At 47.5% G+C, this 12,677-nt stretch overlaps 1 protein-coding gene across 1 annotated transcript in view; it reads right to left on the reverse strand.

The window, feature by feature from the left end:
- The window catches only part of KLHL22 (kelch like family member 22), a 40,529-nt gene that overhangs the window by 15,156 nt on the left and 12,696 nt on the right, over positions 1-12,677 (reverse strand). The window contains exons 3-4 of the mRNA XM_043558126.1: positions 9,293-9,458; positions 3,539-4,257 (exon numbers count right to left, since the gene is read on the reverse strand). Coding sequence (XP_043414061.1) covers positions 3,539-4,257; positions 9,293-9,458 — 885 coding nt within the window. The remainder of the gene's footprint in view (positions 1-3,538; positions 4,258-9,292; positions 9,459-12,677) is intronic.

Below are 12,677 nucleotides of genomic sequence, written 5' to 3' on the forward strand. Positions count from 1 at the left end.
AAATGTTTAAAATATATTTTAAATTCCAAACAGACATGGGAATGCCCCATGTTAAAAATAAGTGGCTATTCTAAGTAAGGTCAGAGGGCAAAAGGCCACTCCCAGGTAAGGCATATCAGTACAGGCTCTGCCCTCTCCCATCCGAAAGTAGGGTGTTCTTGGAAACCTTTCAGAAGTTGAAATGGCATAAAACAGAGCAATTGCAATTAGTTTACATGGAAAAAAATTTGAGCATTCCCAGGCCCAAAAAATAACTGTTCTCAGGGCTTTTCTGATACCTGAAGTCACACCTTGCTAATGAATGCACAAAATAAATGGAGATAAAGCACAGATGCTTACAAATAGAGTTCAAAGCTATGGTCACTTGATGCTGAGATGCTGGGTGTCATTCCTGTGGAAGGCACTTGGAAGGGCCATCTCGCTAAGGGTGCAAGCTCCTCTACAAAGGCTCACTGCTAAACCAATGCTGAACATGATCTTCTCTTTTCATCTTGTTTTTGTAAAAGTAAAAATCCTCTTTGGAATTCTACTGGTTAGTGAAAATAGGCACTAACGTAGGTCATTCATGAAAGCAAAGTGGAATAATGTGGACTTTTGAAAGCGGGGTGGGGGAGGAGTACAAATAAAATTTGCTCCAAGAGAGTTAACTTCCTATATGAAGCTCCTATACCAGTGTCCTGATATAATCTGTTAAGTCCTCAAGCCTCAAAATGCAAACTCTAACTGCAAATTTTGTCTTTTCATATTCTGAGAGTCTGTAGACCCTAAGACTGGTAAATTAAGAAAGGGGAGAGGGAAGAGAACCTAACTCTTAGACCATTCAAATTAAGACCCATCTGGCAGTTTTAAAAGTCTATGAAGAGATTAAAGGAACTCTCACCCTATACAGAGAACAGACACCAGGGCCCTCACCACCACCCCATCACCCCAGGCAGATACTGTACCCCAACCCTTCTGAGGTACCTCCCCTTGCCAGGTAGGCCTCACCAACCCTACCTGCCACAGTGACCTAACCTTCTCACTGGAGTTTGAGGCCATGGTTATCAAACACTGGTGCTGATACTAGCATTTTCCAGAGTTTGGCTTGGGACTCAGAGCACATGTTCACCAATGGGAAATTCAGACTAGTCTTGAGTGCAACGGACATCAAAGCAGTAAAAGGGCAGACTAAGGGCAGGCAGTGGACCCAACTGTTGCCCTTGGGCATGGCCCTCTGAGAAAGCCCCAGGGCTGGCCTCCCAGTGGGCACACAACCACCCCATTGTATGCTAAAGGCTGGTGACCTTAACACCCTGGAGAGGTCTGTTTTGTAGGTCTGTGGGTTGCCTCAGCAGGGAGATGTGGCTTTGGCCCTCCCACTGTGAAAGAAACAGGCCCCTAAAAAGGAAGCTTTGAGGCTTTTCAAGGGATGGCTGAACCTGGTGCTGCCACACCCACTCTGGAGGGTATTCTGTTAGAGAGAAAATCAAAGTATTGTTTCCTCCTTTCTGTACTCAGCATGTCCTCCTGTTTAACCTCAACTGAGCTGCCAAGCTTTGCGTCTCATCAGTTTAACAAAGGTGATTTCTTCCCAGAAGTGCTGGGGCCCTCATGGGGCATGGCCAGGCCAGATCCCACCTCCACCCTCAAAGATGGAAACATGAACATGAACTTGGTCAGTACCTCACAGCCATGGAAGCAGCTGGCAATCTCTCTCTCTGCAATGCCAGATTTCCTTCAGCCTACAGAAGATGGAGACTTCCCACATGCACCAAATCCCACGATATCAAGTCAAAGCACAGTGGAGGGGCCCTAGACACCTAATGGTAGCTGAGGCTATGGGGATCTGCGTTGGTTTCTTTGTTCTGCCCTCAAAAATGGATTTGTGAGATCATAGCTCCATAGACTGACAGAGCTGGAAGCATCCTACAGACCATGACAGTCCACAAAACCCCTTCTTTTGGGTTTCTCTACTCAGTTCCAATGTGTGTTGGGGCAGGGCGGTGGCGGGAGGTGGGGTGGGGGGGACCACAACACTTTCTGCACATTAATAAGCAATTCTTGGAACACCAACTGAGTCCTACAATTCAACTCAATTCTAACACTATCTATCTGGAGAAAGCATCAGATCCCACAGGTTAAGGGCTCAGTCTATAAGATGCCTCCCCACCCCACCTGTCCCCATTTCAGACACTACTCACAAGCTCAGGCTGTTTACTATGCTTCTGACCTACCAGCTACCAACTGGAGGTTCCAATAACCCCCTCTGGCTCAGAATATCACTCTGAAGCACCAGGTTGTGCCTGTGACCAACTGGCTATAAATCAGAGGTTCCCATGAACCCCTACTTGGGTTTCAATTAACCTGCTAGAGCGGCTCACAGAACTCAGAAAAACATATTTACTAGATTACCTGTTTGTTATAAAAGGATATAAATCAGGAACAGCCATAGCCAGACAGGAAGAGATAGAGCAAGGTCTGGGGAAAGAGTAGGGAGCTTCCTTGCCCCCTCCAGGTGTGCCAATCTCCCAGCACCTCCAACTCGGTGTTCACCAATCCCGAAGCTCTCCCAACCCCCTCTTTTGGGTTTTTATGGAGGCTTCACGATATAGGCATGATTGATTAAATCACTGGCCACTGGCGACTGACTCAGCCACCAGCCCTTCTGCCCTCCCCAAGGTCAGTGGGTAGGCCTGAAATTCCAACCCTCTAACCACAGGGCTGGTTCTCCCAGTAACCAGCACCCCCTTACACTTGGGGTCTTCCAAAGTCACCTCATTAACATAACACAAGACAAAATTAGCACTCTCCTCCCTTGGGAAATTCTGAGTTCTGGGAGCTGTGAACCAGAAACTGTGGATATAGACCTAACATATAGCAAAAACATATATAGTACATCACAATATCCCACTCCTTCTTGAAAAACTGCCTCCTCAGAGGACCTCGGGGGACCCCATGTCCAGCAACACCACTGACGACAGGGCAGGCAAGGGTGGTGAAACCTGGCACGAGGTTCAGCGATGCCTGTCTTTTGGGTCCCGTAGGCTGAGAACTGTACACTGCAAGAGGGAGGGAGGACCGGAAGCCATCCTCCACCAACGCCTGTGCTTCAGAGGGCAGAGCTGCCTAGCAGAGGGAGCCCTGGACGATACATGTCAAAGCCGGAGAGGGTGAGATGGAAGGAGAAGCTGCCCTGCCCAGTGTTCCTGGCAACTAGGTCCCCTCCCTGTGTTTGGCCAGTCCAAGTGCACAATCACAACCTAGACCCTCACCAACAAGACAGTGGGTATGACCCATGGTGAGTGGGTTTGAGAGGAAAAGAACCGCGAAAGGAAGCATGCTGGGTCCCCTCTTCCTTGCCTCACCACAGCCCTCACTCTTCAAATTAACCTGGACTTTACTCCACAAAACAGACCTACCCGATGAGCCACAAGATTAATTTAAAAGGCTACAGCCTCGGCCCTCGCAGACCCCACTCCATAAGCAGCCTCCTAGGCCCACAACTCCTGCACCACAGCGTCACCCACAGACCAAGTCTCAGCCAAGCACCCATGCCTACCTCCAGCACCGGGACTCGGCACGAAAGCCCTGGACATTGTTGTCCCCTCCGATCAGGTACACAAAGTTGTTGAGCACCGCAATGCCCTGGTTGGACATGCGGGGAGCCAGGGAGGCGGTAAAGTGCTTCCACTCTCCCAGCAGGGGGTTCAGGTACTTGGCCTGGTCACTCAGGACAGTGGATGGCGTGGAATGAATGCCCCCAAAGCCCACAACACACTGGAAGTCCGACCGCAGCTCTGTCTGAGGGCCCTGCAAGCTGGGCTGCAGGCTCTCATTGCGGTGGTACATGAGGGCATTGGCCACCGTGTCCCTCAGTGGGCTGGGGTCCAGCTTATCGTGCAACCGCTGGAGGACCTCAGCTTCCATCAGGGGGAAACGCACGGTCTCAAGGAGCTTGGGGGGCTCGTGCAGCGAGATCTGGTCGGCCTGCACCTGCTCCAGGGTGTAATGGTAGAGCAGGGCACCCTCATACACTTCGGTCTCACAGGAGACCTCCAGGCGGTTGCTGCTAAGGAGGGAGTAGACCTTCTCCAGGGGAAGCTGGCGGTACTTGTCAGTCCGAGAGAAGGCCACAAAGTTTTTGAGGATGTAGGTGTCCAGCTGCTCAGTCAGACGGCTCAAGTCAAACAGCTCCGCCAGCCGGTAGACATCAAGGATGTTCTCTTCATCCACCCAGGACATGAGGAAATCACAGCAGAAATGGATGATTTCTGGGATCTGTGAAAAGAACAAGCCCCATTCAAGCCTGGGCTGGGAACAGTGTCTGAGTGAGGGAGACAGAGGATAACAGGGGACGCGAAGCTATTGTTTACAGCTGGCCCCCTTCCACCGCCCCTGACCTTTCCTGAAGTGGAGGCCTGGTGCAGCTGCTCTCCCCCAATAGTAGAGACGATTGGGGCTCACTGCAGACTGACTGGGTTTAAACCTGGGCTTCAAAGAGATCTGTAGCACATTCTTAACCTCTCTGAGCCTCAGTTTCCTCATTTATAAGAGCAGCGATTAAAGTAGAGAGCAGTCCTGGATTAGAAGAATAAATATTGTTAAAACATCAACACTACCCAAAGCAATCTACACATTCAATCGATCCCAATCAAAACGCGCTGGCATTCTTCTCAAAGCTAGAACAATCCTAAAGTTTGTATGGAACCACAAGAAGATCCCGAATAGCCAAAGTGATACTGAAAAAGAAAACCAAAGCAGGAGGCATCACAAGCCCAGACTTTACCCTCTACTACAAAGCTGTAAACATCAAGACAGTATGGTATTGGTACAAAAACAGACACATACACCAATGGAATAGAATAGAGAACCCAGAATTAGACTAACAAATGTATGGCCAACTAATCTTTGACAAAGCAGGAAATAGCATCCAATGGAAAAAAGTCTCTTTAGCAAATGGTGCTGGGAGAACTGGACATGTAGAAGAATGAAACTAGATCACTTTCTTACACCATATACAAAAATAAACTCAAAATGGATGAAAGACCTAAATGTGAGACAGGAAACCTTCAAAACCCTAGAGGAGAAAGCAGGCAACAACCTCTTTGACCTCAGCTGCAGCAATTTCTTACTTGACACATCTCCAAAGGCAAGGGAATTAAAAGCAAAAATGAACTATTGGGACCTCATCAAGATAAAAAGCTTCTGCACTGCAAAGGAAACAATCAACAAAACTAAAAGGCAACCAACGGAATGGGAAAAGATATTTTGCAAATAACATATCGGATAAAGGACTAGTATCCAAAATCTATAAAGAACTTACCAACCTCAACACCCAAAAAACAAATAATCCAGTAAAGAAATGAGCAGAAGACATGAATAGACACTTTTCCAAAGAAGACATCCAGATGGCCAACAGACACATGAAAAGATGCTCAATGTCACTCATCATCAGGGAAACACAAATCAAAGCCACACTGAGATACCACCTCACACCAGAGTGGCTAAAATTAACAACTCAGGAAACAATAGATGCTAGCGAGGAAATGGAGAAACAGGAACCCTCTTGCACTGTTGGTGGGAATGCAAACTGGTGCAGCTGCTCTGGAAAAATGTGGAGGTTCCTGAAAAAATTAAAAATAGAACTACCCTATGACCCAGAAATGGCACTACTAGGAATTTACCCAAGGGATACAGGGGTGCTGATTTATAGGGGCACATGTACCCCAATGTTTATAGCAGTGCTTTCAACATTGGCCAAATTATGGAAAGAGCCTAAATGTTCATCAACTGATGAATGGATAAAGATGTGGTTTATATATATAATGGAATACTACTTGGCAATGAGAAAGAATGAAATCATGTCATTTGCAGCAACATGGATAGAACAGGAAGGTATTATGCTGAGTGAAAAAGTCAGTCAGAAAAGGACAGATATCATATGTTTTCACTCATATGTGGATCTTAAGAAACTTAACAGAAGACCATGGGGGAAGGGAAGGGGAAAAAAATAGTTACAAACAGAGAGGGAGGGAGGCAAACTGCAAAAGACTCTTAAATACTGAGAACAAACTGAGGGTGGATGGGGGGGTGGGGGAGAGGGGAAAATGGGTGATGGGCATTGAGGAGGGCACTTGCTGGGATTGGGTGTTGTATTTAAGCCAATTTGACAATAAATTATATTAAAAAAATAAGAAAACCAAAACAAAAAAATAATTAACTCAAAAAAAATAAAAATGAAAAAAAATAAAATAAAGTGGAGAGCAGTAAGTTGAAGATGAGATGGTACCCAGGAACTACCTGGCACAGAGTAAAACCTTTCAGATCAGAAGTACTGAATCTCCAGAGAATCAGGAAGCAGCACAGTGGCCACTGTATCAATTACCCCTGGTTTGGAAGGCACCTAGGACTCATGCCCCACCCCCCCCAGGCTCTCTAGAAACATCCAGCTCTCTTGTCCTGCCACAACCCCCACAACTGCAGGCTCAGCCAAAGATGCAGGCCCAGGGAACCCACCCCCTTCCCCAGGAGATGGCCCTGAAGCACCCACGTGCTAAGAACTGCCAGCAGAGCGTTCCAGACACTTGCCTAGCACCCATCCTGGAAATCCCACTAGGTTCTTAAAAGGCTGGGAGCCACCCTGCCTGGGCAGAGGCCCGCATGACTCCAGCTAGCACAGGGGTCACAGGTGGCTGGCACTTGCCCGTGTCCAATCATGCAGAAGAACGAATGAGATGGAAGGAGAGCGAGAGACAACACTGCTGAGGTGGGAGCTGAGAAGTGAGCCACAGGCTTAGAGGCCACCTGGTGATTAAACAACCAGAGCACGGCAGGGCGGAGACAGAGGGGAGGGCTCTGGGGAAAGCTGCCCAAGCATTGCTACATTCTTTAGGAAAACAGGATTTTAGAATAGCCCTAAAAGCGGAAATGCCTTGAGGTGCTGGGTGGCTTAGTGGGTAAGCATCGACTTTGGCTCAGGTCATGATCTCACAGTTTCTGAGTACGAGCCCCACATGGGGCTCTGTGCTGACAGTGTGGAGCCTAGAGCCCGCTTTGAGTTTTGTGTCTCCCTCTCTCTCTGCCCCTCCCCCACCCCCACTCACACTGTTTCTCTCTCTTTCTCTCTTTCAAAAATAAACATTAAAAAAAATTTTAATGTGAATATCTCACTTATCATCAACAAATTAACCATTGCACATACAATAATTCTGCTGGTATGTGAAGCTTATTAATAAACGTTTAAAATCTTTTTACCTTTATTTTTTTCACATTCACAAGATACTCAGTGCTTGCCAGGTCACAAGATGAGAGCTGAAGGAAAACCTGCCAAGTGCCAGGAATGCGTCTGCCCCACATGGACCATTCCCACTGTGTTTTGTTAAGCCCTAAAAGTTCACTTGACCACCTGTTTTCTCCCTTGGCAGGCACTTCTGCTTTGCCTTGTCTTCCTAAAATACTACTTCTGATCTGTCACGGGCCAGGACACTGAGGACCAGTTTCTGGATAGAAAGTGAGAGCAAACAGCTCTCAGTGGGTCGGAGAAGCAGCTCCTGAAGAATCCAGGGGCCATGTCATTGTCTCCTTTCCATCCTCATGGTCACAGCAGTGGACCCTCTGCTGGGGAAGCTCACAGAGGAATCACCCCAAGCCTGCCCAGTGCAGGAGCCCACAAGAGGCTCGGAGAAAGGAATCATTGCTAGAGGTTACCCAGTGGTGACAGTCTCACTGGGATTCAGATCCAAGTCTCTGGGGACACCACGAACAGTGTGATCCTGAATTAGTGCAAGGCACAGAGCAAGGGGAGAATGTGGTCACTGGCTACATGAACAAACAGGACCCTGGTGGGCCTATGGACTTGGAACTCTTATGCCAAGTCAAACTTGCTTTAAAAACCACATTGCAAGGCACTTGTTGGGATGAGCACTGGGTGTTATATGTAAGTGATGAATCACTAAATTCTACTCCTGAAACCATTACCACGCTGTATGTTAACTGGCTGGGATTTGAATAAAATTAAAAACAAAACAAAAAACAAAAAAACCCAAAAACACACAAAAAACAAAAAACAAAACTGCAGGGGCACCAGGGGTGCTCAGTTGGTTGAGCATCTGACTCTTGATTTCGGCTCAGGTCATGATCCCAGGGTTGTGGGATCAAGCCCCTCATTGGGGTCCACATTTACAGTGCCTGTTTGGGATTCTCTTTCCTCTCTCTCTTCCCCTCCCACGTGCTTGTTCTCTCTCAAAATAAATAAGCATTAAAAAAAAAAAAAAAAAAAGGAACATTGCATAGAATCCCAATATGTTAAAAATCAAATCCCCAAAAGCCAGGCTGCTCGAGGTGAAGCAGGGATGCCCATCCCATGCTACCCCTCACAATGACCTCAGAGACACTAAAGTGCTCAGGAGCACTGGCTCTACCCACTTGTGGCATAGGAAGAGCTGTGGTCAAACCAACCCAACAAGTACGGGCCAAGTGCCCCCCACCCGCCCATGTGTGAGTGAATGTGCAGGGAACTGCCAGGGCCCTGCCACGCAGGGTGGGGCCTCCTGACACCCCTAAACAGGTTGGTTTTCCGGACCTGCATTCTTTCTGATGGCCCCAAACATGCTCTGACCTGAGAAAAGGTCAGGATAATAAACTCACCATAGCATTTCATTTTCACTTTCAACAAATGTAAGGCGAGAAGTCTCTCCAGCCAGAGGAAACCATCTGATGATGGCTCCTGAGAGCAAAGGCACAGGCAGGCCCAGCCCTGAGTGACTGTACCCACACTGCCGAGCTAATACAGCCTTCTAAAATGTAAGTCACACTGTCAAAGCCTCAGAAAACTTTTGGTGTTCTGTAGGAAAACAACTATTCAAAGTTCAATGACAAAAAGGAAAGTGGTTTCAAACAGACTGACAAAGCCAAGTGGGGGGACGAGGAGAAAGGGTCTGGGCAACCATGGGAGCTCAGCTTTGTCGGACGCTGGGGCACGAAGGACATCACATACCCACCTCAGGGTCGGCCCCCGTGTTTACATGCAGGATCTTCTGAGCGACAGAGAGGCCAGGTAGAAGGAAAGGAACCAGCAGAAGAGCAGAGGGCAAAGGCAGAGAAGGAGCCTGGACCTGGAGGCATTTGGAGCAGCTATGCTTCAGCGCCCAGAACTGGCTGAGCCATGTACCACCCAAGAGCCTCTGCCCGACCTGTAGTCTCTTTTGCTGCCTGGCATCTTCGCCTGCTGATCCTCCTTATACCACTGCCCTGCAGACACCTGCAGAACACCCCTGGGTTTGGGTCTGCCTTGCTGGAGCGAGGGCAGCCTCACCTGCAGCTGGCAGGCAGCAACCAGCGTCTCCTGAACATTGCTCAGGCTGAGCTCCAACTCAGAGGTATAAATGAAATGCAGGATTTGGCACATGGCATTGTAGGACACGCCGTGGATCAGGACCTCTTCCTGCTCCATCTCCTTCAATCCTCCAGCAAACATCCCTCTGCAAAGAAAAACATGAAACAGTGTTGTCGTATCAATGTATTATCAATCAGAATGCCAGCCCAGGCCGCAAAGAGTGAGAGCATCCAGAACAGGAGGCAGGCTGACCCAGCAGTGACGTAAAATAGAGTATCAGCTCACTCTGTGCTCTGGGCACTGATGTTTGCCACAGAAGGTGCCCACAAACTCCTGACCAAATTTAGACAGCCATCCTAGAATTCACCATCATGGGCTGCAAGGTGTCATGAATGAGCCTCTTAGGGACAGGGACAATGTCCAGCTTGCTTTCTGCTGTATCCATGATATACTTCCTGATCACAGCAGCAGCCCGGGGCATGTCATGAAAGAATGGATGAATGGGAAACAATAAAACTCATTCCATTCAAAATATATTGAGCGCCTAACTATACCAATCAGAGTCAAAGGTGTAACAGTCAAGTAAAGTGTAAGATTCCTACTTACATGGAGTTTGATGCTAGAGAGAACAGCAAGTAAAGAACAAGGCATTTCTGAGTGAGGAAATGCTAGGAAGAAACACAACTGGGCATCTGATCTAGGAGCACCCAGCTGGGAGAGGGGAGCGGTGGAGAGTGATGAGGAGCAGAGACAGGCTAGCTCTCAGGAACCAAGATGGGGCTGGGTGGCACCTCACCAGCCAGCAGACAGCATTCCAGGTAGAGGAGACGGGTGCCAAAGTCCTGGGGCAAGGATGAGTTCAGTAAACAAAGCAGCCAGGTAAGGGCAAGGAAGAAGTGAACAGGTAAGACAGGGCCAGGTCCTGCTTCCCCCAGGTCAAGACTGAGCCAGGATTAAAATCCAGGCACTGTCAGGGAACTTTACACAGGAGAATGGTATGAGTAGACTTTGCAGGAGGGAGGGTTCCTGCAGGCCTAGGGAGGGCCCAGTGGCAGGGAGAATATGCTGAAGAACCGAATCTAGGAGAACACTGGAGGAATCAGGGCCCTTGGCTGGGTTAGCTGGGCTGATGGGGACTTGGGAGGAATGGGGCCAGAGAGCACAGTTACCATCAGTGAGATGCCTCTGAGGCATCCCAGTGGGGAGCCACTTAAATTAGTTGTTCAGAGGGAAGAAGGTTGGGGGAGAAAGGGGAGGCAGCAGGGCTGAAATATGACAGTCAGCAACATACAGAGGAGAGAGTAGCTATTTTTTACCTGTTGTTTATTTTTCAACTAGGTAAATTATATGTGCAGTACATGACTTAAAATATACAACAGGGTGAAAGTCTCCCTCTAGCAGCCCTTCCTCCTCTGCTCCAGGCCATCAGTTCCTCTTCCCAGGGCAGCACTATACCCAGAGGCACTCCATGTATGCACCTTGTATTCTACATGCACCTTGTTTTGATTTAGCAATGCATCTTGGAAATGGCTCCTTACTGGTATACATAGGGCTGCCCCTCTTCCTGTAAAGGCTATCATGATTGATTTAACCCCCTGCTGCTGGGATACACCTGGGTTACTTCTAATCTCCCATTATTTCACCAGACGGATGGTCTTACATTTTGCTTAAGTGCTTGCCAGGATTCTTATGAAAGCAATTGCTGGGACACAGGGTTTATATATATTTATACTTTGATAGTACTGCCTACATACTAACAATCTTCTAAGGGAGAAATCTTATAATGAACCAGACAGATAATCTTGTCAAGTGTTTAAGTGCCATTATTATTTCTTCTTCTTCTTCTTCTTCTTCTTCTTCTTCTTCTTCTTCTTCTTCTTCTTCTTTAATAAGCTCTACACCCCATATAGGGCTTGAACTCACGACCTCGAGATCAAGAGTCACGTGCTCTTCTGACTGAGACAGCCAGGTGCTCCTTAAAGTGTCATTTCTATATTCTTTCTGAACAGTCCAGATTCTTTGTCCATTTTCTATTAGACTCTGTCTTGTTAATTTGAAAAATCTGCCCTTTTTTGGATGAGTTGAAATTTTTTCTTGTACCTCAGATCTTTTGATTTTATGATGCCTTTTGTCATGGAGAAGTCTGTCTGTTTTGAATGCAAATTTCTCATTTTCTTTTTTTTGCCTGTGAGTTTTATGCCAAACTTAAAACAGCTCTTCCCTATGAGGGAAAAAAATCAAAAACATTTATCCAGGGGGCACCTGGGTAGCTCAGTCAGTTAAACATCTGACTTTGGCTCAAGTTATGATCTCACAGTTTGTGGGTTTGGGCCCCGCATTGTGCTCTGAGCTGACAGCTGGGAGCCTGGAGCCTGCTTCCGATTCTGTGTCTCCCTCACTGCCCCTCTCCCATTTGTGCTCCCTCTCTTTCTGAAACAAACAAACAAACAAACAAACATTTAAAAACAAAAAACAAAAAAAAAACAGGGGCACCTGGGTGGCTCAATCGGTTAAGCGTCCAACTTCTGCTCAGGTCATGATCTTAGGGCTCTTAACTTTGAGCCCCACATCAGGCTCTGTGCTAACAGCTCGGAGCCTGGAGCCTGCTTCCGATTCTGTGTCTCCCTCTCTCTCTGCCCCTCCCCTGCTCACACTCTGTGTCTCCCTCTCAAAAATAAATAAACATAAAAAAAATTTTAAAAACAGTCCAACTTTATGTTTTTCAAGAGGACTACCCCATCATCACCTTCCCCCACTTGGGATGCCATCTCTACCACACACAAAGTTCGTGGTAGGCTTGTGTCTGTGTTCAAACCTCTCATCTTTCCCAGTAACATTCCAACATTTCTTCAGGCACCAGGAGCCTGGATTACTGCAGCTCTGTTACATGCATTAACTAACGTAGGGTAGGGCCAGTCTCCTTTCATTACCTTCTCAACAATTTCCTGGCCTTGCTTGCTTTTGAAAATTTGGACTTTAGAATCAGTATGTGCAATTCCCGCCCCCATAAAGTCTCTTGATTTAAAAAAAAAAAAAATTTTATGTTGGGGCGCCTGGTTGGCTCAGTCGGCTGAATGTCTGTCTTCAGCTCAGGTCAAGATCTTATGGTTTGTGAGTTGGAGTCCGGCGTTGGGCTCTGTGCTGATAGCTCAGAGCCTGGAGCCTGCTTCAGATTCTGTGTCTCCCTCTCTGCCCCTCCCCTACTCGTGCTCTTTCTCAAAAATAAACATTAAAAAAATAAAATAAAATAATTTTAATGTTTATTTACTTTGGGGGGGGGGAGGGAGGGGCAGATAGAGAGAGGGACAGGGGATCTGAAACAGGCTCTGTGCTGATAGCAGAGAACCTGAGGCCGGGCATGAAC

Source organism: Prionailurus bengalensis, chromosome D3 (assembly GCF_016509475.1).
Source record: "Prionailurus bengalensis isolate Pbe53 chromosome D3, Fcat_Pben_1.1_paternal_pri, whole genome shotgun sequence".
Lineage (NCBI taxonomy): Eukaryota > Metazoa > Chordata > Mammalia > Carnivora > Felidae > Prionailurus > Prionailurus bengalensis.